We start from the raw sequence: 26250 nt of genomic DNA, 5'->3' as shown, positions 1-26250 counted from the left end.
TGCTGTGCCATGGCTCACTTGGCTAAACCTCTGCCTGCGGCGCTGGTATCCCATATGGGTGCTGGGTTCTAGTCCCGGTTGCTCCTCTTCCAGTCCAGCTCTCTGCTATGGCCCAGGAGGGCAGTGGAGGATGGCCCAAGTGCTTGGGCGCCTGCACCCACGTGGGAGACCAGGAAGAGGCACCTGGCTCCTGGCTTCAGATCAGCGCAGCACCGGCTGTAGCAGCCATTAGGGGAGTGAACCAAAGGAATGAAGACCTTTCTCTCTGTCTCTCTCACTGTCTATAACTCTCTCTCTGTCTCTCTCTCACACTAATTCTGCCTGGCCAAAAAAAAAGAAAGAAAAAGAAGAGAAAATGAATATTACCACAAATTAAAAAAAGAAAGTGTCAGCATTATTCTGTTGCTGTTCGGAGAAATATACGTGAATCTTTGAAATAGCCACCATTTAAATACAGCACCTGTTCTTTCATTTCTAAAAACTAGATTAGTCCATTAAGGCAAGACAGGTACACCTGTAAAAGTCTTCCCACCTCCTCTCCCAGCAAAAACCTAGTGATTCTTGAGCCAATATTAGTTCTACCACAAAATTTGAAACATCTTTTTGCAATTTACCAGAAAAAAGTTTAAGTATAGAAATGTGAGAACCTACTACTATCCATCTGTATTAGAATCCATCAGAAGATGGTATCAGACTTAACAACAGAACATAGGTTTTGCTTCTGTAAATTTTGATATCTCAGTGTTGTATAGTATTCCACAGGAGCATGGGAGTTTGCTATGACAAGTGCCACCAAGCTTTCGTGAGGTTATTTCCAAGACACTATTTACAACCCTGGGAGCCTGGAGATATCCAAGTGCAGGATCCCAGAGAGAGAGGAAGAGGAAGAGGAAGAGGACTAGGGTGGGGACCCTTTGGACACAGAGGCCTGTGGTCCATTTGGCCAACTCTGTTCCACGCAGTCTATAGCTAGAGGCTTCACAGTTCTTCTTAGTGATAAATCAATCAGGAAAAAAAAAATGTTACCTGCTTCCACACACTTCTCGTCAATCTTCATGTCATCTTCTATAAAAGAGCACAGAAAGAAGAAATTAAAAAGCACTAAAAAAAATCCACATGTGTAGACCAATAAAACTCAGACCAACTTATGATAATGTTTCTCTTACGACTACTGCTCACTTGGAGAGATAAAAAGGATTCGTCTATATTAGATGGAAATGTATTATATGGGAGGACATAGAGTATCAAAACGGTTAAAGCTTTTAAAACATGGACTTTTGAGTGCTGGACAAATGCATTTATCTCTAAGCCTCTGCTCTCCATCTGTGAATGGGGTTAACACTAAGCCCTCCCACCAGCACAGGGTGGCGGCTGAAGTTTACAACAACGTATTATACATTTTATAAAAGGCTGAAAGAGATAAATATGAAGGTTCCCAACTTGGAGAAATGATAAGTGTTTAAGTGGTGGAAGTGCTAACACCCAGATTAGATTAGATTACACACTGTATGCATACATCAGATTATCATATTTGCCTCATAATATATAGGATGATCAGATATCAATTAAAATTTGAAAACAGCTACCATCTAGGATTCCGTGAGAGGACGCATAAAAAGCTCAGGCACATAGTAAGTGCTCAGTACACGTTAACTCCTTTTACCTTTAGCTGAGGGACATATAAGGGTATCCAAAAATTTGTAGAAAATGGAATTAAAAGATAAGTTTACTTAGGGCCAAGAAATGTGAAATCCATGCATTCAAAGGGGTATTCAAAGGGTTGTGGAAAATCGTATTATGAAAAACTATGCATTAGTTACCCTCACTTAAGAGGATAAAAAGTATAACTTATAAAACCACTTGTCCTGCCGCTGAAAACCCTCCACAACATGCCTGAACCCCACATGGAAGGCTGATGTCCCCTTCTCCCATCTCATTGTCCCGTTGGAGCAGACATTGTGGTTCTGCCCCTGTGCTGCTGCTTACGCTGTCCCCTCCACCTGTCACGCTCCAAAGTCCATCTCAAACGTTGGTCAGAATGGACACCCCTGCCACGGGCCAGCATTTCCTTCCTGCCCCCTCCAGTTCTCTGCTACCATGCACCAGCTGCATGCCGTACTTTCGCCATTGGGCTGTTTGTCTTATTTGTTCTCTTAGACAGCGCCCGGAAGCAGGCACTGCTTCCTGGTATTGCCAGACTCCACGGAGCACAGCACACTGTTCTGCACATAGTAGGCCTATCATAAACTCTGCCCTTGAATGTTCCTTTAAGGACCAAAACAATTTATTTAAATATACCTTCTGAAAAAATATTTTCCTCTTTCAGCATTGTACATCTTGTGCCCAGCACTTCCCACATGTTCAAGAAATAGTTTAAGAATGAGTTTAATAAACGAGTCTTATACATGTTCCAGAGGTACAGTTTGGATAACAAATATCATAAAGTACCACATATCACCATCCCCTTAAAGAACACATCATGCACGAATGTTCTCACATAAATTATGAAATATGATAGATTCTAAGAAATGGCACTCCTTCTCAGAGGTACAGATAGACAAGTGACACGGTTGAGGTTTTTGACTCGTCACTCAATCCCTTTTATATTCATTTAGAGATTATGTTCCAGATGGGCCTTGTATAACAACAATGAGTTCATTAGTTCTCAGGACATAATCAGAGGGTTTTTTTGAAAGGCAAACATTGTCATTTCTGATTTGCTGATGAAGCTACAGAGACCAGGGGTGATTCTCCAGCAACACACAAGAGCCCTGGCCCTTCTGGCCCTGTCACTAGGAGAGGGCTGGTGCTTTTGCTCTCCCCAAACCCACAGGTGCGCACCTCTGGCCTAGGTAGGTATCACGGACTGAATTAGGCCTCCCCCCATATCCACAGACTGAAACCCTAGCCTCCACTATCCCTGGATTTGGAGATGGGGAGGAAATGAAGGTTAAATGAAGTCAAAGTTTGGAGCCTCATGGATTAGTATGCCCGAGTTCCACTTCAGAATAATTGGGTTCAATTCCCGGCTCCACTCATTGATTCCAGCTTCCTGCTAATGTGGGCCCTGGGAGGCAGCAGTGATGGCTCAAGTACTTGGGTTTCTGCCACCCACATGGGAGACCTGGATGGAGTTCCTGGCTCCTGGCTTTGGCTCCAGCCCAGATCTGGCTGTTGCAGCCATTTGGCAAGTGAACCAGAAGATGTGAATGAGCTCTCGCTGTCTGTATGTCTGACTCCCTGCCATTCAAACAAATAAATACTTTTAAAAAGAGACACAGAGAGAGAAGGCAACACCAGAGGTCTAAGAATGCACAGAGCCAAGGCCACCTGAGCATACAGCAAGGAGGTGGCCATCTGTGAGCCAGGGCACCGACTCTGCTGGAACCTTGGTCCTAATTAGCCACCTCCAGGACTGTGAGAACACAGGTGTGTGCTGTTTAAGCCCCACAGCCTACAGCATTTGGTTACACAACCCAATCCAAGACAGTGGGCTTGTAACTCTCCAGGACCACATGGTCCCTAAACCTCCCTCTAAACAGTGCAGTCTGTGATGTGACCCCAGGAACACAAACCCAGGAGCAGGTGCCAAATTTGAGCCTCTCCTACTTCCTTCTGCTCATATTTCCACCTTCATCTGCCAGTATCACACATGCCTTTTGTCCTTGGGGAATACAGGCTAGAGCTCCACATCTATAGATCTGTTTTCTAAAGTCTTCAGCTGGGGCCAGTGCCATACCATAGAAGGCTAAACTTCCACCTATGGCGCCAGCATCCCATATGGGTTCTGCTTCAAGTCCTGGCTGCTCCACTTCTGATCCAGCCCTCTTCTATGACCTGGGAAAGCAGTAGAAGATGTCCCAAGTTCTTGGGCCCCTGCACCAGCATGGGAGACCTGGAGGAAGCTCCTGGCTTTGGATCAGCTCAGATTTGGCTGTTGTGGCCATTTAGGGAGTGAACTAAAAGATGGAAGACATCTCTCTCTCTCTCTCTCTCTCTCTCTCTCTAATTCTGCCTCTCAAATAAATAAATAAACCTTAAAAACAATTCCTCTGCAGTCCCTGGCCTCACTTTCAATGCAAGGATGAAATGTGAGTGGTGGCTAAGGGGACTGCGTTTCTCCTTCTCTCCCCTCTCTCTGAGGAGACAGCATCTTATTTACATATGGGTGTGTGCACAGGGGTGTGCGACACCTCATGGGGTTTTCCAGATGGCTGGGCATGGAGAAGGGGAAGGGGTCATAGCTCAAAGTCCCATTTGCCCCCAGTACAGAGCTCTTCAAACAGATGGAGGCTTGGATCCAGGCTACACCATTTGCAACTTCGGACAACCATTCTTACCTTCTCTGAGCGTCAATCTTTTAATCCATAAAATGGGAACAATAATGACAGTTTCCTATGGTGTTATTTGTATATAACATGTATACAGAAGTTGAAACAGAACACTTGATCCGTTTTGCAATGTTTGCTGAGTTCTTTCCAGGTGCTGTATTACACTGAAGCTGTTCATAAACATTACCTCTCCTTAATCCTTTGTGTTAGGACAATAGTACTTTGCCCATGTTCTTTTTTATAATTTTTTATAAATTAGTGACTCCCACACTACTAGCTACTTCAGAAGAGTTTAAAGGCTGAACTGAATTGATTTTTTAAAAAACCTACAGCAAGTCTCTCCCAGACTCTGGAGAGACATGGTTTTTCTTTAAATACTATTTCTTACCTTCTTCCATAGAAATCACTGGGAGCAGACAAGCAATGGGAGCAGAGACAGAGAGAAAACACAATGTCAATGCCGTAGTTCCTTAGGCTAATTTACAATAAGAGAAGCAAAGTGCCAACATTATTGAAATTAATATTCTGGGTTGATTCTCTAGAAGTTCAATGGAGATTTGGTACCAAAGTGACCAATGAGTGCCTTCGGGAGTCTTGTTGGACTCAGGGATCTACTTGCTTCTGGAAAACTCCACCCCCTCCCATCCCAATAAAGTCTATAAAGGTTGCGTTCTACTCATTTCTGGATTGAGGAGCTTAGCTCAGTGTATTTCAGGAACTCAAATATTGAATGACAGAATGGAAAAAAAAGGAACGAGTAAGAGAGGGGAAAGGAGGAAGGGGAAGAAGAGGGAGGAAAGCTTTGTGATGGCTCGCAGTGCTGGGTGCTGGTCTGGTGTAACGCATTTACAGGCTGCCGAGCTCCTGCCGGGCTTCGGGCAGGGAGGGGCGTCTTAACGTTGTCAGTAGCACAAGGACCTTTCTGTTTCGATAACCTGAAAAATCTTCTAAATCCAAAGCCATCCCTGTCCATGCGGCATTTCAGAGGGCCAGCTGCCAGGGAGAACATCTACAGGCCCTGGGGACATTCAGGGATGTTGTCTGGGGCAGGCTCCGTCCGTCGGGAACTTGTGCTGGGTCGGAAGGAACCGAACACTCACAGATGGTTGACTTGGAACAGGTGTGAGGCTGGTACGGCTGAGACCACCAGAATTCCCGCTGCTTCCTAGGCCAAAACAGACAGCAGCGGTGTGCTGTTTTCTGCGGTGTCCACTCCTTCAATGTGGCTGATTTCAAGCCACCACGGCACACCACAGCACACCATGGCACACAGCGGCACACCACGGCACACAGCAGCACACCATGGTACACCACCACACACCACGGCACACAGCGGCACACCACCGCACACCACGGCTCACAGCGGCATACCATGGCACACCACTGCACACCATGGCACACAGAGGCACACCACCGTACACCACAGCACACCATGGCACACAGCGGCACACCACCGCACACCATGGCACACTGTGGCACACCGCGGCACACCGTGGCACACCGTGGCACACAGCGGCATACCATGGCACACCACCGCACACTGCAGCATACAGCGGCACACCATGGCACACCACAGCACACAGCAGCACATGGCCCCACTCCGTGGGCTGAGTGGGGGTGGGGAGGGCTGTCCTTGCTCCTCACTGCCATTCCCAGATCATTCACCCTCTTCTGTAGGTGCCACCTGCTGTGAGTATCCTCCACTAATGACTCCTGCTCGCTCCCACACTCGCCACACTCTCGATGATTTAAGTCTATAAACACGCCTTCCGACACTCTGGCTCTAGGGTTCTTGATCACCTCTTCCTCCAATGACGTGCTCATCCAGCTCCAGCCACTGCCTCCTGCCGTCACACCCTAGGCCTATCAGCACCAGCAGCTGAGCATCTCCACCACGTCAGTTCCCAGCATCCTTCCTCCTGCCTACACCCCCCCCCCCCCAGGATCGAGAATCCATTGACCTTGCTTCCTTTTACTGATTCCCTCTGGCTTCCTCCCCTTCTCGTTCTCAATGGCTTACATGCCATGGTCCATTCTGAGCACTCCCCTGGCCCTTTCCTGATTCGTTATTGATTCCAGCTCTGTCTAATCTGGACTTACACCCCAGGAAGCTGACCAGAAGTGCTCCAAATCTGTGGCCTTTAACCTAAGTAAGGTTAACCTTACTACTGGTTGTGCCACATCGACCTAACACGTGTGTACCTGTGGAAACTTGCCAAACTGTTCCCTTCCCCATCCTGACAGCTTCTTACCATCCTACCCTCACCCATGACACTGCTCTCACTGCAAATAGCGTCTCTGGAGAACCTCCACCAGCTCCAGCCTCAACTGTGCGCACATACCTAGCCTCCTCTCCTGCTACTACTGTGCACGAACATTGGCTTACGATCCCGTAGCAAGCGAAGTCCACCATGTGCAGAGCAGACAGCTTCTCCTGGTTGTCCAAGGATCCTGGCAGCAGCCACTCTCCTCTTCCATGTCCACCAGCATCACTCACCCCCCTGTGATCCCTGCACTTCCCCCATTTCTCCATTGCTCTGTTCTGCTTGACACCAACATGTCTCAAAGAGCTTTCCATCATCATTGTCATCAGCCTCTTCGAATCCCACCCTGACTCGGACTTTGGCCCCATACCTCCACTGAAATGGCTTCTGACAAGCAGGCCAGGGCTGTTCCCATTGCCAAATCCCACACCTGTCCACAGTGCCCCCAGCAGCCCTTGGCAGAGCTGAGCAGGACGCCAGGCGGCCTCGATTTTCATTCTTTCACAATCCGCTTCCCTAGGTCCTTGTCTTCTTCCCGATCCTTTAACATGGCTGAGCTCTGGACCCCTTCCCTCTTCTCTCTTCACTCCCTTCCTTGGTGATCTCGTCAACTCTCAGTAGCATAAGGTGAGGGTGGTGATTTGGGACTCAGTAACTGACCTCAACTCGGCTTTGAAAGATCAATGACATTTTGTCGTAGTGTCTGGGCTGTTATCACAAAATACCATAGTGGTATGCACAACATACTGGATAGCTAATAAACAATTGAAATGTATTGCTCATAGTTCCCGATGGCTAGGAAGCCCACGATTCAGGTCCTGGCAGATTCCATGTCACCTTGCTCTCTACTTGGCACCTTCTAGATGCATCTTCACATGGTAGCAGGGGCAAACAGGCTCCCTCGGGCCTCTCTGAGAAGGACCCAAGTCTCATTCATGAGCATTCTGCCTTCACAACCCAATCAAGTCCTACGGCCCTACCCCTTCCTACTATTGCACTGGGTATCAGGCTTCAACATATGAATGGGGAGGGAGAAGATAAACATGAAGACCTAACACTTTCTGTGTTCAAGTTAACTTTCCTTCTTGAGTATTATCTCTCGTTTCTAGCTGATATGATGAGTCCCCTGAGTATGTGTGATGCCCAGGACATACAGCTGAGTTATTTGAGTTACCTGCATGTGTATGTGTGTGTGTGTGTGTGTGTGTTCTGCTTGTCTCTTTCTATCCCACCCTGAGGAGAACACTTCATTTCCTGAGTCCAGAAGCACGGATTTTTCTTACCTCTTTAGAAGAGGCTTAGAAGGAATCAGCCCCGCACAGGTGGCAAGGTCTGTAATTTTCCGGGCCTGCCACCAGAGGGCATCATTCTGGTCCACGATCTGGAGGATGTCTCCTTTCCGGAAAGGCAATCCAGCGTCCATGCAGGGGATGGCGGGATCCTCCTGGGGCCAGTAATCGGTCATGGCACGAACGTACACCTGATGGCAGGGGAATAACGGGGCCATCATAAGAGCCCTTCCCTGTGGGCCGCCACAACTGACAAACCAGTTCTCCCACTTCTCCACCCTCACCAAGAGAGAGAACCTGGAGAACAAGCCTCCTGATCAGATTTGCTCTAGGGCCCACAGAATACAAGTGTTTTGAGGAACAGCCTGGCTCGGCTCTGCGATGCTTTCGCTCACATTTGCACAACTTTTGATGTTGCGTCTTGAGAACTTGGTAGCCCCATCTCCCGTCGGGTATGCCCACTCGGCATCTTGGATCATAGGCATTGAAAAAATATCTAAGCTGGCATTGAACACATGTCCAACGTGGTGTGAAGGACAGCTGTGTTCCAAGCCACATTGAGGCCTTGTTACTGCTATTTGGGGACCCACTGTGTATAAGGCTGCAGGCTTGGCAAGTTCTTACCATCTTCTGGCTGTTCACAGGAGGGTCGGAAACAGGGACCACCTTGAACATGATTGTCCCGCGAGACATGGCCTGGAAAGTGACAAAGGGGGAAGAATCCTAGAGTGAGCCCAATCCCAGAGGGTCACTGGGGTTTGGCGGACGGAGTCACAGTGGAATGGATCCAGGTCTCTAGTGACATCCCCCTCAGAGACTTTCACAAGGGCTCAAGAGCTGACTGTCACCACCAGAACCAGTCAAGTTCACTGCAGGTTCTGGGTCACAAATCTGCTGGAACCCACATGGGGTCGCCTCCCCCAGGGACCCTCCGCCTCACTGCTGACAGACAGCCCTCTCGGCCACATCTTCTTCCCACAGATCTCTGTCTTCCCCTGCCGACCCCTCACTCAGTGAGCATTTCCTGAGTATCTGTTTCTGTACTACCTGTCCCTGATGTCCCAGGGCTCCCACGTTTTCTAGGAGAACTGATTCACTTCCAAATTAACGGTGCAAATGGGGAGCCCCTTGAACTGATGGGGCATATGGAGAAACTCCTAGTCTGATGGGGGAGGTAAGAATCCCCCCTCACAAATGAGCAGGCTTCCGAAGTTCATGGAAGAACACAGTAAAGGAGAATGGGAGTTTTGGGGGAACGTTTGGAAACCCCCTTATGCACCATGACAGGGATCAGAAGAGTGGACATTCAGCCTAGTGGCCAAGATGCCCATATCCCACAACAGTGCCTGAGGTTGGTTTCCAGTTCCAGCTCTTGGCTTGGCTTCCTGCCAGCACAGACCCCAGGAGCCAATGGTGATGGGTCAAGTAATTGGGTTCCTGCCACCTGCATGGGAGACCTGAGTTGAGTCCCAAGCTCCCGGCTTTAGGCTGGTCTAGCCATAGCCATTGTGAGCATTCAGGGCAGGAACTGTAAGATTGGTGGGGGAATCTCTCTCTCTCTTTATGCCTTTCCAAAAAATCCAGAAATTAACAAGGCTCCAATCTTACTTTGGGGAATTTCAGAGTCCCACCATCCTGGCAACTCAGCTGGCACCTGGGTTGAGGCAGGCACACACACGCTGTGACTTTTAATATTTCAAGCTCCCTTTGCAGCATGTTGCTTGTCACCCAGAATCTTCCCAAATACTTGGGCGCTTACCATACTCCTTACAATACCACCCCTCATCTCAGACTCTCAGTCACCTCTGTGGAGACCTAGAGCTCCCCCAGGAGCCCAGCTTGAGAACCACTACTGATCCACCTCAGACCCCCACCCCTGGAGTCTGCCTGGCTGGAGATGGGGGGCGGGGAGAGATGTAGGATAGCGGACATCCTGGGGTGGGATTCGGGGAATGGTTGCAGGGAATGATGACAGAGAGACCAGAGGCTCCCATAATCAGGTTACAAGTCTCCAGCTCCCTCCCCCAAGGCCAGCAAAGGCGCCCCCTACCCCCAGCACTGCCATCTGTTGATTTGCTCTTGCCCTACAACTGCCCTTGAGGAAGGCGGGGAACAGATTTCAGGTGGTGCAACCACTGGGGGAGTGGGTGGGTGAGAGCTCACATTCAGACTCCCCTCCAAAGGCTCGCTCTGCCCACCAGGGCTGCTTCCAGCAGAGCAACCCAAGTGAGGGAGGACCTGGGCTGGGGCACCAGGCAGCTTCCTGAGGCTGGGGTCAGGACTTCTGGGGCAGTAAAGGAGAGCCACCAGTGAACTGCGCGACCAGCCTGGGGCCTGGCGGGTGGCAGCCGCCGACCCCCAGTGCACGCCAGCACACCTGATCCCCACCACGCTACATGCACACATGTGGGCGTGACAGGCTCAGTCCAGCCAAGGCCATCGGCTCACTCAGGACCAGGAGGACTAGTACCAGAATGTGGATCACTTGTTCAGGGTCCAGTCCCTCAACTGAAATTCCATTCACTTCCACCAGTTTGTCTCCAGCATAGAGCAGTCCTAGGCAAACAAGAACACAAAACAAGGAAGGGTGCAAAGAAATTTAAAAAAAAATTATGGTAGGTATCCCAATAACTACCCTCCAAATTCACCAACCCAAGCGTGTTCCGATTGTTAAATTTGTCATGAAATCATTGTAATAAAGCCAAACAATAAATCCCAACTTCCACCGCTGCCAGAAGTGGGTGCGCATTCCACTTTCCCACCTCTTCACCAGCTCTTCTTGTTAACCAATGAGGATATACTTATTTTCACTAATCTGATGTTATAAAGTGGAACCAGACACTTAGAAGAAGATATCACTAAAAACAGAGATGTCAGGATTCTGAGTAAATTACAAATGAAAGGGGCGGGGGAAAGTGGGGTGTTCTTCAAAGGGGGAAAATGCAAAGAAATGTGTCAATTAAGATTTAGTCCTGGGGCTGGTGCTGTGGTGTAGCAGGTTAAAGCCCTGGTCTGCAGCACCAGCATCCCATAAGGCTGCCGGTTCAAGGCCCAGCTGCTCTACTTCCAATCCAGCTCTCTGCTATTGCCTGGGAAAGCAGTAGAAGATGGCCAAGTCCTTGGGCCCCTGCACCCGTGTGGGAGACCCAGAAGAAGCTTCTGGCTCCTGGCTTCAGATCAGCTCAGCTCTGGCTGTTGTGGCCATTTGGGGAGTGAATCAGTGGATGGAAGACACTTGTCTCCCTCTCCCCCGCTCCCTCTGTCTATAATTCTGTCTTTCAAATAAAGATAATAAATTAAAAAAAAAAAAACAGATTTAGCCCTGAGCCTGGAAGTAAGGGAGGGTAGGAAGGAGGGCACAGGCAGGAGGTGGGGTAATGGGAAAATTGCAGCTCTGCAGGAGGAGTAAGTTCGAATGGCCTGTCACACAGCAGAGTGACTATAGAATGCACTCTCTGCACCACTCATGAAGAGCTATGAGAGAGGAGATCAAAGACGCCCCACTCAAAGAAATGGCAGGTGTTGGATTGATCTGATCATTTCATCTGCTGAAGATGTGCACTGACTTGTCACACTCTACCTTTAAAGGTGGACAATTATCATCTGCCACTTCAACAAAGAATAAGGATCAAGAAACAAGGGGCAACACAGTGCAGTAGTCAGAGATGTGAGCCAAGGAGGATGACGTCACAAAGCAGAAACCAAGGATGAGGATTTCCAGAAAGGTCTTGACAGCACCGAGCTGGGCAAGAAGCAAACCTGGGGCAAAAGAAGGCCCAGTGCTCTGGGGAACAAGGAAGTCCCCTTTATCTCCTAACAGGAGGCTGAGTTTACCGCGGGCCAAGCTCGGGGGCTTGGGTAGTGAGGACTTGCAGCCGTAGGTATAGAACACAGCTTGGTCATGTAATCTCCTTGGGCCTCTGTTTCCTCATTGATAAAAGGGCACGATAGGGCCAGTACCATGGTTTAGTGAGCTAAGCTTCTGCCTGCAGTGCCGGCATCCCATATGGGCGCCGGTTTGAGTCCCAACTGCTCCACTTCCGATCCAGCTCTCTGCTATGGCCTGGGAAAGCAGTGGAAGATGGCCCAAGTTCTTGGGCCCTTGCACCCGTGTGGGAGACCCAGAAGAAGCTCCTGGCTCCTGGCTTCAGATTGGCTCAGCTCCAGCCATTGCGGCCATCTGGAGATGGCCAGCAGATGGAAGACCTTTCTCTCTGTCTCTCCCTCTCCCTGTGACTCTACCTCTCAAATAAAAAATAAAATCTTTTTTTAAAAATGGCATGATAATAATTACCTTGTTAGGTCTCCATGACAGTGTAAACTGAGAGAACATTAGTACGGTGCCTAGAGCAGGAGGGACTCAGTGAAGAAGGGGATAGGACTTCTCTGGAATATTCCTTCCTTCCTTCTTCACTGTGTTAACCAAGTGAGGGTCTTATTAGAGCTTGCACTCAGTTAGGAAAGAGGGATTTCTGTCAAAGGCTTCCCGTCTTCCCGGTCACACATACACCTGCTGCGCCAGCTTACCACTCCTCTCCACCAGCCCGCCGTGGATGACCCTGGCCACCAGGATGTCCCCTGTCAGCTCGTGGCGCTTGATGGTAGCTCCCTGGAGAGAGAACACAGGGGGCCCCTCCTTTACCGAATGTGACAATTTTCTGGTGGCTTCTCCCAGTCAGTGCAGCCGTGGTCTTTCAGATGAGAATATTCACAGCAGCCAGGGAGAAGGGGGCCACGTGGTGTCCTGTGGACTGGCAGCCACACCCGGCCATCACAGAGGAAAGGCCGTTCAACCTTGACCTCTGAGCTCTCTTTCCTATCACGTAGACATAAAAGATTCTTGCAGAGACTAAGCAAGTCTCATACCCGCATCCTCATTCTTAGAAGATCAAATTGATACCTCACTAGCTTCCCATTAACCACAGAGAGAAACATAGGCAAGGGCGGAGGATTTAAGTGACATCTATACATACATCAGAAGGTCAAATAACCAAAAATATACATCTGATTTTTCACAAAAATGCATCCTGTAAGTTTTTCTTTTCAAATAAGGAAGGCACCAAGCAGAAGTCTTTCCTTAAGTGAAAACATCACAACATGCAACGTGTTAGAAACCCCCAACAAATCCACCTCATGGGGCCCGCGCTGTGGCTGTGAGTTAAGCGGTACCCACAACACCAACATCCCATATCATAGCGCCAGTTCAAGTCCCAGCTGCTCCTCTTCTGATCGGCTCCCTGCTAATGTGCCTGGGCAAGCAGCGGGAAATGACCCAAGTGCTTGGGCCCCTGCACCTACCTGGGAGATCTGGATGGAGCTCTGGGCCCTTGGCTTTGGCCAGCCATTGTGGCCATTTGGGAAGTGAACCAGCAGAAGGACAATACCCCTCTCTCTCTCTCCCTTTCCCTCGCTGTCACTCTCTCCTCCCCTTCAAATAAATCAATACAATCAAAAAAAAAAAAAAAAAAAGGCTATATCATTTGCAGTCATTAACATCCCTGGACATGTGACCAGTGTGACCACAGAAAAGAACATTGCCCAAGCAACCTCTAGATACAGCCAGGTTCACAAGTAACCCTAGTGTAAACCCACTTCCTTACCAGGGGCTGTTGGTTTTTCACCAAACAAACGATCCTCATTGCTTCCTCACTCTCAGGGATGTTGTCAGGCAGTGGGGGGAGAAGGGGCTCAAAATCTTTCTGAGCTACCGTGTCATGGGCGCTGAGCAAGGCCTGGGAACAGGAAAGGAAGAGGTCAACAGAACCCACACCTGGGACCCACCCATGCAGAGGACAGCGACTCTGTACTGTGTCAGGCACCCGGCACCAACACCCCACGTGGACGTGCTGGGCGCGGTCCTTAGCTTATACGTGGATTCATTCATCCTTTACAGTAACCCCATGGGGCGGAGACATTTATGGCCCCAGTCTCCCAGGAAGGAAACAAGAGCATCCTCTTTCATTCCCACGAGCACGTTTCATCCTGTGACATTCTCATTTTCCAGACGCTCAGCTCAGCCACGGGACTTCTATTGAGTTCCAATTACAAAACGACGTCTGTAAGAGTTCCCCCAACTGAGGCAGCATGGGGAGTGGTCATCAGAACATCTCACAGGCTTAATTTGTCAGCAACACCACGTGGCACAGAACGAGGAGAGGTAGGTCTGTTTATGGTAGGATCAGAGCGCCCCCTCTCGGCCCATTGTGTCACATTCTCATTTCCCAGGTGCGGAAGCTTCCTCAGCCCGAAGACTGCTGCACAGAATTCAGAGGGAACTCAGAAAATCCCCCAAGTCATGCGTGCTGTTGAGGATATTTGATAATCCATGCTTATGTTGTAAACTACTCATTTGACTCATAAATCCCCCTGCTCCAAAGGCAAATGTCTTCTTAACCTTTTATCGATAGCTTCATCTCAAAAATCTAAATTTTCATTCTATAATCAAGTCTTCTCATATGCCCCTCACATGGGTAATCATCATGATATCATATTTTCCAAACGCCATCACCCATTTTATCCGAAACCTAAATTTTCCCAAGTTTAGGGCCCGGTATGGTGGCAAAGCAGGTGAACTGCTGCTTGCAGTGCTGGCATCCCACACTGGAGCAATGGTTTGAGTCCCAGCTGCTCTGCTTCCAAACCAGCTCCCTGCCTAGGACCCTGAGAAAGCAGGGTGAGATGGACCAAGCGCTTGGGCCCCTGCCACCCATGTGGGAGACCAGGATGGAGTTTCCAGCACTTGACTTCGGCCTGGCCCAGACCTAGCTGTTGTGGCCATTGGGAGAGTGAACCAGGAGAGGGAAGACTTCTCTCTGTCTCTCTTCCTTCCTCTCTCTCGCTCTCCCCTCTCCCTCTCATTCTCTCTATTGCTCTCTCAATGAAATAAATGAATAAATCTTTTTTTAAAATTCCCGTCTGAAAGGAAGTGTGGAGGTTATTCCTCTATTACTGGAAGCTCTCCTGATTGTCCACCAGAATTTTAGAGGGACAATAGCTTTGTGAAGGAAACAAGACGCCATAGAAAGTTCTGGATGCCTCCTCATAAATACAGCGGGTGTAGCTCCATGAATGACAGCACTAAGACGGTCCCATCTGAGACCCACAGCTCTGAGTACACTAGAACACTTATTCTGAGAGCGTATTTTCAATCGCATTCGTTTCTTCTTTCCCCATCTGTCCGTGTGCCGGGCGGGCAGATCTGCTATGGCAAACGCTTGCCTTGGAGTGTGGAGCCTGGAGGATCCGTCTCAGCTCTTGGTTCTCAGGGGAGTTCGGGGCTTCCCGTAATAGCTCCAGCACCTGGTTCATGAAAAGCATGCATTATGGAACGTTAAAAAATCTCCATCACTTAGTTAACCAGATCGAGGTTAGATAACAGACACGCCGACCAACATGATGTTGACCTAAGAAACACAGCTCCGAAGCCTCTTTTGTCTTTAAGTCAGATTCCTCTCTCATCCTTCCAGTCTGCTACGGGAGGTCAGACCTGTGTTTGGAGTGGATCTAAACCCAAGTGCCTGGCCCCGGCACATCACAGCCTAGGAGAAAGAACTGATCAAGGCTGTGACAGTGTACGTGACACAGGTCATCCTCCTACCACCCAGAGGGAGACCTGGATGCACTTCCAGGCTCCTGGCTTCAGCCTGGCCCAGCCCCGGTTGGTACAGGCATTTGGCGAATGAACCAGTGGATGGAAGATCATGTGTGAGTGTGTTTGGGGTGTGTGCATGCACATGTGTGTGACTCTGCCTATCAAGTAGATGAAAATAAACATTTAACATGTTTTTCTATTTCAGAATGTATCATTCAACTAGCGATTTTCATGTTAGTTGCAATGGTTAAAAGTGCTAATAAAATACACTCTGCTCTCTTTGCCGCAGCTTCGTCGTGGACGTGCTTTGGGAGGACATCAGCCCCAGGGGTTTCGGGCAGTGCAGCACCACGACGTCCGGCCATGAAAACAAGCAGCTCACAGAGCGTTCGCTTCCCTCACTAGAGTGACAGGAGAATGAAATGTGCGCACGTTCTCTGGACAGCTGAGGACAAACCGAGTTGTTGATTGCCAGAATTGAGGGTCAAGGCTTAACTTTCTGGTTTTATTTTTCCATTCCTCTTAATATGGTTTGGGCAATGAATAATAATAAAATGGATTACTTTTATTAATCTATTTGAAAATATTTATTGAGCACCAGCTACATGCAGGGCACCGCCTTAGGTGACATAGAACAGCAGTGAGCAGGCAGCAAAAACCTCCATTCTCACGGAGGTGGCAGGGCAATCAGGAGACACAGACAGTAAATAAAATATACAAGAAAAATACTTTTTGTTTGATGGTGAGAAGAGTTAAGGATAATTAGAAATAAAAGCAGGTGCCGAGAGAGTACGAGGAAGGGATGTAATTTTAGGCACATGACCTGGAAAAGTCCCAGTGAGCAAGTGATGCCTGAGTGGAGATGAGGGAGAAAATTGTGTGGGTGCATGGGCAAAGCATTAGTGACACAGGGAATAGCAAGTGCAAAGGTCCTGTGGCAGGAGCACATCTGATGAATTTAAAGAACCACAAGGGGCCAATATAGCTGGGGCAGAGTGAGCCAGAGAGAGTGGTGAATGTCAAGTCAAAGAAGCGCTGGCAGCTCAGTTGTATAAGAATTTCAGTATTTACTCTGACGTGGGAAGGGTTCCAGTGGAGAAGTGACAGGCCGGACTGACTTTGGCTGCTACACTGGGAATACAGGGGGCGCGGGTAGACCAGGACACCAGGCAGGAGGCTACAGAGTGACTATCTGTGGAAGAGATGAGCATGGCTTGTACTGGGGGCCTGGGCGGTGAGGGTCTGGGTGTGCTTTAAGGTAGAGCCGACAGGATTCGCCTTCAGACTGGCATGGGTGTGAGGGAAAGACTCAGCTCTTCACCCAGGGCCACAGAACAGCGGTGCCGTCACTGAGCTGGAAGGGGCCGCGAGCGGAGTGGGTGGGGCGGACACACCGAGCTGGAGGCATCCAGTAAACTCCCAAGTCACGTGGGGAGGGGGCAGATGAACAGCTGAGACCACGCTTCAGGGTTAGAGTCATGAATGTACTGGGCCCCTGCTGTGGCTTGCTCGGTAAGGCTGCTGCCTGCGGTGCTGGCGTCCCACATGGGCACCAGTGCAAGATCCGGCGGCTCTACTTCCAATCCAGCTCCCTGCTAGTGCACCTGGGAAGGCAGCAGAAGACGGCCCTAGTTCTTGGGCCCCTGTACCCACATGGGAGACCCAGAAGAGGCTCCTGGCTCCTGGCTTTGGCCTGGCCCAGCCCCGGCTGTTGCAGCCACCTGGGAAGTAAACCAGTGGGTGGAAGATTCTCTCTCTCTCTCTGTCTCTCTCTCTAATTCTGTTTTTTAAATAAATAAATCTTTCCAAAAATAGAATTATAAATTTAGAAATCATTACTATAGTACCACTCTGTCTACACTGGCAAGTTGCGTACAAGGTTTAGGGACAAAAGGAGGTCAGTAGATACATGTTAACAATGTGGGAGTTTTCTGTTTTAATTTGGGGAAATAGCCAGCTAATTTTCTCCCTTATATTCAAGTTCAATGACAAACACTTACTAAGATGCATACTCATCAGTGAAATGCTTCCACTGGGGCCTTTGATTTGGGGCCAGCACGGCAGGTGAGCCACAGCTCTGCTATCCCGAGGGGAGGCAAGCTTACCTCGCGGGACAATGCCTGTGCGTGGTGCGTGGCGGGAGCCAATTTCTTCTCTTGGAACTCCTGGAGGCAGTCATACACCTGCAGAAAGGTGAGGGCGGGAGAAGTGATGGCGCTCAGGGCACGGGTCACGTTTGGAACGAAAGGCTGCCAAAGGGGAGATGCGGCCCGGACAGCTGCCGGAGCCGTCGACACATGGGGTGGACAGGTCTGCGCTCAGGCGGGGCTCCAGTGGCCAGAGAGAGAGGCACTCAGTGGCTGCCAGGCTTCCGCAGCGAGATGGTTGGCTGCCCCGGGAAGCTGAGCCTCCCCGTGCGATTTCACTGATAAACAGAAATCCAAACGTTTGTCAAGCTGGGTGTGGGTAGGGTTTCTGGGGCTCAGAGCAGCTGGGATTTATAGGCAGTGCTCAAAGTGGCATCTCAAGGGAGGGTCTTTCTGGGGAGCCCTGTGAGGCCCCTTGCACCATACAAGGCATGAGTGCAGTGCCTAGGGGTCAGCCAGGGCTCTACAGGCTGGGCACACCACCGCCGCTCCTCTGTGCTCTGATCTCTGCGGCCAGCCATTTCCCACTCCCCCCTTAATTCTCCAGTGAAGATGCATTCTAAAAATCCCAACTTCCTCTCTGCTAATCCTGGGAATTTTTTTCCATACCAAGGTCTAGAGGTGGGCTGAGTACATCCGAGTCTGCCTCGCTCTGCAGCGCAGCCTTTAACCTTGCATTTCAAGTGGCGCTTCTCAGACAGGTGGAGGCCTGAGGCCCCGTGGGCCTGGCTCAGCCCAGCCTCCCCCGTCCGCCTCTGTGGTGGCTTCACTTCCCTGCTCTACCCGCGGGCCAGCGCTCAAGTCCACCTGGAGGTGGTGGAGGCTGATTGGTGACGCAGGGAGCACAAAGATCCCTTGTGGCGAGCAAGAGCTATGGCCAGAACAAAGTCGCGATTCCTGTCTGAGTCGATCCTGCAGGCAAAGTAGCTGGGAGAAACCAAGTGCTTGAAAACACATGACCCAAGTACTCTTTTGATCTTGCTAAGGATGCTGCTGTTTCAGAATATGATTTTAACACGTGTCATTAATTGCTCTCATTTATAATACATAGAATTTATAATTTATATATAGAATTTATAATTTATAATATTAACTGCTCTCATTTCACATTTACATGAAGGAAACACCTACACCTTCAGAAACAACTTCAAAAGAATCTTTCTTCATCACATTTGTTCAGAACAACAAGATTATGGCAGGAGCTCTCCTGCTTAGGAGAGTCTATGGTATTGAGTATGCAATTTTAGCCAAATGAAAAAGGAAGAAGAAATATTTGGGAGAGAAAACGTTGAGATTCCTCAACAGAAGCATTAAGTTCTCACTCTCCAAATTTAGTAAAGAGGAATCATTTTTTGAAAGCATTTTTGTTGGGGCAGGCCTTTGGCCCAAGGCACTGCTTTGAACACCTGCATTCCATATTGAGTGCCTGGTTCGCATTCTGGCTACTGAGCTTCCAAACCAGCTTCCTGTTAATGCACACCTGGGAGGGGCAGAGAATGACTCAAGGCCTCGGGTCCCTGCCATCCATATGGGAGATTGAGTTACTGGCTCCTGGCCTCAGCCTGGACCACCTCTGCTTATTCTAGGTATTTGGGGGAGTGAACCAGCAGATGGACAATCTCTCTCTCTCTCTCTCTCTCTCTCTCTGCCTTTCAAATAAATGTTAAAAGGAAAGAAATAAAGCATTTTGGTTCGTTCAGAGCTGGCCTCAAGGACCAAGTCTTGCATGCAGCTGATGAGCTGCTGCTGATGCCACCATGGTGGGTGCTCTGTGATCCCAGGGCTGTGGGAGGAAACAGGGGTGCAGGGAGAAAAAAGACAGGGGTGCATAGTCTTTTCCACCTAAGCCATTTCCTTCCTAGGTGCTGTGTGCAGCTCCTCTCTGAGGACTGTCTTCCAAACACTTTCTCCAAGTTGAACTCTCCCGTCAGCTGACAAGTGGTATCACTGAGTGAGTAGTGGCTACGGCCCAAATGTCTGTGTACCCCCAAATTCATGTGCTGTAACCACTCCCCCCACCCCGGAGACAGTGGTATCAGACAGTGGAGTCTTTGGAGTGATCAGACTGCGAGGATGCAGCCCTCACGGATGAGATTAGGGCCCGAGAGAGACCTCTGCCCCATGCACCATGGGGGTTCACCCTCTGTGAACCACAGCCGAGCCCTCCGCAGACACCAGGTCTGCTAACGCCTTGATCTTGAGTCCAAGGCCCAGCTTCCAGAACCATAAGAAATAACTGTCTCTTGTTTCCAACCACCTGTTTGCAGCACTTGGGTAGAGCAGCCTGAATGGACTACGGTATGGTTTTCCTACCTGCACCGTAAGCAGAGGCTTCCCAGCAAAGGGGCGCTCACCTTCAGCAGAGCCTGCAGCCATGGGGAGTGCAGGAGATCATACAAGAGACACACTCCGTTCACGTCGCGGCTGTAGAACAGACTCAGCTCTCGCAGCACCAGCCTCAGGATGTGGGAGAGGCCTAGGGAAAGAGCGCGGAGAGCAGGTGGTAGGCAGGCGTGGCAAGAGAGGCAGATACAATCGCAGAGGGCAACTCAGACACCTGGGGCATGCCTTACGGTCTCGGGAGGAGTAGAAACAACCCTGGATTTAGGCCCAAAAGATCTGGCTTCCCACCCTAGCCCATCGCCTGCTGTGGGAACTTCAAAAAGTCGCACAAGCCTCTGGAACCCAGTTTCCTGTGGCCAAATGAGAATACAAAACATTCTTGGAAAATGTGGGTCCTGAAAAAAACTATGCATGGACTTCAATTTTTTTTTTGCCCCAAAATAGACTTATCTTTCAATTCCACTTTTCCATGAACTTCCTGAAAGAATTTCATGGGCTTTCTTGTAGAGCTGTTGCTATTATTAGCGTAAATAACATTAGGACATCAAATGGAAGGTTTCAATAGCATAATGTGACTGTTTCCCTGTCCCCATCTTCCAGGCCTGTGCTGCATCCCAGAATAATCTTGTTTTCCGTATCCTCTTTCTCCAGCTCAACCATCACGTCATTTGTTTGTGCCCTTTCTGAAAATTCTTAGTGCAAATGTCCTTGAAAGTACCAATGGTTTCTAGGACAAACTCAGCTTCTACTGATTGGAGGACTCAATGGATTTTAGTGAATGCTTGATTTTTCAACAAAGGTTTTCATAGAAATTCTATTTTTATAGTGATATTTTTAATGTGAACAAGTTGTACGGTTCTAAGATTTTTTTTTTTTTGGGGGGGGGGACAGGCAGAGTGGACAGTGAGAGAAGAGAGACAGAGAGAAAGGTCTTCCTTTACCGTTGGTTCACTCCCCAATGGCTGCTGCGGCCAGTGCACAGGAGCCAGGAGCTGGTCTCCCATGCGGGTGCAGGGCCCAAGCACTTGGGCCATCTTCCACTGCACTCCTGGGCCACAGCAGAGAGCTGGCCTGGAAGAGGGGCAACCGGGACAGAATCCGGTGCCCAGACCGGGACTAGAACCCGGTGTGCCGGCGCCGCAAGGCGGAGGATTAGCCTAGTGACCCTCGGCGCCGGCCTCCAAGATTTTTTTTAAATGTATATTTATTTTCATCTATTGGGGGGAGAGAAAAGGGGAGAGGGAGAAGAGGAGGGAGAGAGAATCAATCTTCTGTCTACTGGTTCACTCCCCAAATGCCCCCAACAGCTGGGGCTGGGAACTCCACCTGCGTCTCTCACATGGGTGGCAGGGCCCGAGCACTTGGGCTGTCTTCTGCTGCCTCCCAAGCTGCACTAGCAGGAAGCTGGATCAGAAGCAGAGCAGGCTCAACCTGGTGCTCCCGTATGGGATGCCAACATCCCAGGTAGGGGTGCAACTTGCTGAGACACAATCCCCACCCCTGCTCTACATTATAATAAAATACTGTAGGGCAGGGAGCCAAAGGGCTCTAAATCCACCATGCTGATTTCTTTCCTCGAAAATTGCTCTCCAACTTACGAGAATTTGTAGCAGTGCAATCAAATCTGCACGATGAATCCCTGTAGGGATCACAGCACACCCATCAGGAGTTCTTTCCACTCACTGAGCACATATTTATAGTGAAATTGTAAAGCTTCTGTGGTCTAAAGAAACCCAGGCGACACCTACCATTTTCCGACTTGGCTGCTGAAGAAAGCTTCCTGTCCTTGTCCGGCGGAGCTGCTCCTCTGTCTGACTGTATCATCCTCCCTTGCCTGGGCTCCGAAAGGAATTCAGCTCTGGAAAGCAGAGGCGTCACACACAGCACGCAGCACACGCAGCCACACCGGCCACGCAGCTCTCAGCACGCGGCTGAGCAAGCCGAGCACCAAGCTGTGCCCTGGGATGGACAGCAAATCAAACCCTGCTGGCTTTGAAACACTGTGGCAGTGGCAAATCTCAACTCACCAGCACTAGCTTTGTAAAACCACCCACCCCGCCGCCTAGCTTTTAAACAAGTGACAAGTAATGCTGCACAAGTGAACTAACTGCACAACGGCCATGCAGGGTGTATACTGTGAGAAAACTAGGAAGGGCCTTTGAAAATTGTGTTGCAGTCACACAAACTTATGTTTTAATTCCATTTCCCTGAACTTTTTGGATCCCCTTGTATCTGGCTCATGTAAAAGTTCAAAGGCAGAGGCGACCCAGGGCTGGAAGGGTAGCCCTGTTCCAGGAAGTCATCAGGGAATAGACTTCTTCTAGCTCACAGCTTCACCACCCAGCGGAGTCATATTGTTTTCACCCACTTTCTCCAAGATGGTGGCTGAAGCTCCAGCCATCACTCCTACATTTCAGCCCACTGCTGTGTAAGGAAGTCTTCCAGAAGTTGTCCTACACAATGAGGAATCACGCCCTGTATAACTTTCAAATGACCCCCTCAGGGGAAAAAAAGCAGCTACAATTGTCTGAACCTAGAATCCAACTTTTCATTGTGTATAAACACAACATTTTTTCAGTGTTAATGTACATTGAACTTGGTTTGCTACCAGCATCGAGAAATACATTTATTTTGTTCTGCTTTAAACCTTACCAAACTGCTCCCAAGCCATAAAATTATGTCATGATGCGCAGCACTGCTTGTAGCATTTAGGGGATTCTCTAACACATCCCACAATCAAGCTATGTCCGCCCCTGCATTCCCTGTTGGATCTTCACAGATTCAGACAGGTGCTAGTTCATTCTTTCATTGGGGTAGTGATGTTCCATATTTACACCTAAAGTAGACGATGTCTTATCAACTATGCTTCTTTCATTTGTGCTTTTTATCATTACCAAAAAATTATGTCAAGGTTCTCAGTCAAGGTTCTTCCAGCAGCAGACACACAGCCAAGATTCTAGTGCAGGCTGCTTATTTGGGAAGGAATCCCAGGAAACAGCAGTGGGGCATGGGGTGTTGCGGCAGGAAAGGGGGGTAGCCAGGAGAAGGTGTGTCATCAACCAGGGGACCACCTGGGCAAGTGGAGCTCAATCCCATGGAGGGACAAGGGTCAAGGGCAAGGGCTGGTTGCCTACCAACGTTGCCAGTCATTGGTCGGGGGCTCCTCCCAGACAGCATTACTCCTGGCACTGCTATGGACACGGTCAGATAGCAAGTGCACGCTTCGGCAGGTGGAAGTTGGTGAGGACAAGATATGTATGGGTGAGGTACCAACACCATTTGTTATACCAGGATAATAAAGAACGAATGCCAATGTCTTTTAAAAGCAGCACTTCCAGTTAGTTGCTAAAGTCTGGAGTACTGAACCTGAACGAGCTGAGAAGCATTCTCTAGAAACTACGTAGATTCTGTCTAAAAGAAAGAGAGATCAGAATTAAGTGGAAGCAAGAATGCTGGTATGGAATGCTCCACAACTCTCCCATACACTCCCTCCCAGGCTCAATGCCACGTTCCAGTTCTCTGGATCTTTGGTAGACTTGGTAGCACTGTGCTTTTGCCTTGCTGCCCCACCATCTGCCCTGCCCCATCCCAACTGAGTCAGGTGAAACCATACCTTTTCCTGTGTTCTGCTTTCTAAGCCTCAGTTGCATCACTGAGCGCAAGAGTGGCAAATAACGACTTGTCTTCCTTAGGGAGGGGAGGGTGGGGAATCGGACAGGGAGATGGACAGCCCACCAGGCAAATCAGAGCAGCAGACGGGGCTGGCGCCAGGCAATCTCCTAAAATTCTGTTACTCTAGCGCATCTCACACGTCACACATCCTGGATGAGGCTGCTCAGACTAAACAGCTTCTGACCCATTTACAGCCAAGCTTGGGGCAGCCGGATAACTCACTCATTCACATATTCCAAACAGCTCATCCTGACCCAAAGCTTCTCACTTACAGAGGTGGAAACCGTCATTTTCAATCCCCATAACATAGGCGAACTCTTAAAAACCGTGCACACCTGGACATCTTCAGTTTTCTGTGGCAAATTTACCACGGACTATATTGCCGACCCCCAAGTCACACGGTGAAGATGATTAGGTTTAGGTGAGTTCATGAGCAGGGCCCTCATGATGGCATTAGCGCCCCCAGGACACACCCCCCACCCTGAAAGCAGCCATCTGCAAGCCGGGAAGCCTTCAGTAGAACTCAGACTCCAGACTTCCAGCCGCCAGGGCTGTGCTAAAGTCAGTCTGCAGTTCAAGCCACTTGGCCATGGCATTTTGTTATGGCAGCCCACACTAAGACACAACTCATCGAAAGAAAACGGTCTTCCCTCCCTCCAGGAGGCTACGAAAACAGCTGTGAATTAATGTCCTCGCAGCCCCTCTGCTTCCCAATTCTCTCATTCATAAACTCGCCCGCTGGCCTGTGTGTGTCACGCCTGGGGAGCAGAGGCTTTGTCTTGTGCACGGCGTGGCCTCACCTGCCCAGGTGCTTGGCCATAGCAAGGCCTCCCGATGTTCAGTTCTTGTTGGAAAGGGGTAGAGAAACAGGAGGCCCAGAAATGGAAGGAAAAGCTTGGGCCCTCTCCCAGGGACTTGGAAGCAGCTGGGACCGGAAACCTGAGCCAGGAGGCAGCTTGGCCCCTCCTCTTCTCCCTACCCTGGTTCACCGACTTTAACCTCCTTCTCCACCCAGCTGTAAAATCAGGGGCTGAGGGGGATCTTAAAGGTAACCAGATGCAACACCTTCATTCCGAAGAGAGCAAACCTGACAGTCAATGAGGTATTCTGGAGAACTAGCCAGTACAAGGTCAAGGTCTCCCCTTCCCTCCCTCTCAGGGTCTCTGGACCGTCTTTGTCAACTAGGATGGAGCCGTGTCTGCTGTCCAGAGAACAAGAATTCTGGACTGAGCCTGCAAGCGAGGCATCAGCCAACCACACGTGAGCTGAGGCCGATTAAGTGACTCGGGAGGGACGGCCAGTTCTTGGCATTGACTCAGAAGCTGCACTAGGGTACCTGACTCTGAAGAACTGGTCCTAAACGTTACTTTAAAAATCAGCACTCCCATTGGCTTTTAAAAATACACTGATTATTGAATGACCCTACCCCCTACCCCTAGGATGCTTGCTTTTCAAGATAAAGCTTTTTACCAGACAAACCCTGACAAAGTACTTGAAGTTTTGACGACAAGAAATGACCCATACCCATAAGAGCAGCTTCCTCTGGGTCCAAATGTTGTGGACAAGGATGAATTCTCCATTTTACTCGATCTCCATGACAACTCTTTATTCCGTACTCAGGAAACAGCTTCCCAAATAAAGCCTGCTCTTCTAAAATAATAAAATTCTCCAGACAGCCTGGATTACCAAGAAACTAAACCGCTTGTAGTAGATTACCCAGAATTCTACCTTCAGCTATTAAAATTAGCCAGACAAGCCAGACCATCGCAGGATTCTCGGCTGGTACCCGAGGATTATTTGGCGAGATCACTTACCTGCAAGACTGCACACCTGCACTGTTGCGCCCACACAGACACAAGCTTTAGTAGGAAACACGAGCTGGCTATTAGCTGCCAAAGTCACCTCGCTGCTCCAGATAAACTCTCTGCACATCCTCTTTGACTTAATCCGTGGCCCCAGCCCGGCCTAACCAGGAAATGACTCCTAAATCTGCCCTGTCACAAATCTTCTTAAGTGGGCCTTGCACTGAAAACTCTCATTTGTATCATTTTCAATCTTCACCTCCTCTTTTCTTTCTCAAGTTGCCAATACACAGTTAATACCAAAAACAACATTTTTGTTGGCTCTTTTAGGATTATAACCCCCTCACCCCTATAACAAAGTACACATGTTGTTTTAATGAAAGAAACACTGTGGATGCACCTGGTGTTAGCCACCATCAGCCTTAACATCCTCACATTCCCGTGAGTCAACGAGGGAAGCCCCTCAGCCCACAATGGTGAGGCCTTCCAGAAGCAGCTCCTCTGGCATCGGCTCACAAGCTACCAGCAGGTAGCTCACCCTGTCTCCGGTTGGAGTCACGGGCATCCCTTGGCACTGGGATTGTTCCAGTCTCTTGCATAAAATGGTGCGGCATTTGCACACAACCAATGCACATCCTCCCCTAAACTCTGAATCACTTCTAGATTATTTATCCAATACAATGGCAGTGCTACTTAAATTGCTATAATGTATGATTTAGGAAATAATGCAAACACCATCTCTATTCAGTACAGAAGCAATTTTTTAAAAATATAGTTTTGGGCCGGCACTGTGGCGTAGCAGGTAAAGCCG

At 49.3% G+C, this 26250-nt stretch overlaps 1 protein-coding gene across 1 annotated transcript in view; it reads right to left on the bottom strand.

The window, feature by feature from the left end:
• MPP4 (MAGUK p55 scaffold protein 4) overlaps positions 1 to 25015 on the bottom strand; it is a 42159-nt gene extending 17144 nt beyond the window's left edge. The window contains exons 1-13 of the mRNA XM_089330064.1: positions 24438 to 25015; positions 21714 to 21823; positions 19977 to 20098; positions 17581 to 17658; positions 15103 to 15183; positions 13485 to 13616; positions 12412 to 12493; positions 10355 to 10440; positions 8509 to 8580; positions 7879 to 8075; positions 5432 to 5496; positions 4720 to 4737; positions 1027 to 1065 (exon numbers count right to left, since the gene is read on the bottom strand). Of these exons, the coding sequence (XP_089186190.1) occupies positions 1027 to 1065; positions 4720 to 4737; positions 5432 to 5496; positions 7879 to 8075; positions 8509 to 8580; positions 10355 to 10440; positions 12412 to 12493; positions 13485 to 13616; positions 15103 to 15183; positions 17581 to 17658; positions 19977 to 20098; positions 21714 to 21823; positions 24438 to 24457 (1102 nt within the window). The 5' untranslated portion in view covers positions 24458 to 25015. The remainder of the gene's footprint in view (positions 1 to 1026; positions 1066 to 4719; positions 4738 to 5431; positions 5497 to 7878; positions 8076 to 8508; positions 8581 to 10354; positions 10441 to 12411; positions 12494 to 13484; positions 13617 to 15102; positions 15184 to 17580; positions 17659 to 19976; positions 20099 to 21713; positions 21824 to 24437) is intronic.
• Positions 25016 to 26250: the final 1235 nt, after the last annotated feature.

Source organism: Oryctolagus cuniculus, chromosome 3, assembly GCF_051225735.1.
Source record: "Oryctolagus cuniculus isolate XC-2025 breed Fujian yellow rabbit chromosome 3, ASM5122573v1, whole genome shotgun sequence".
NCBI classification, from domain to species: Eukaryota; Metazoa; Chordata; class Mammalia; order Lagomorpha; family Leporidae; genus Oryctolagus; species Oryctolagus cuniculus.
This window is presented reverse-complemented; position numbering and strand designations above follow the sequence as displayed.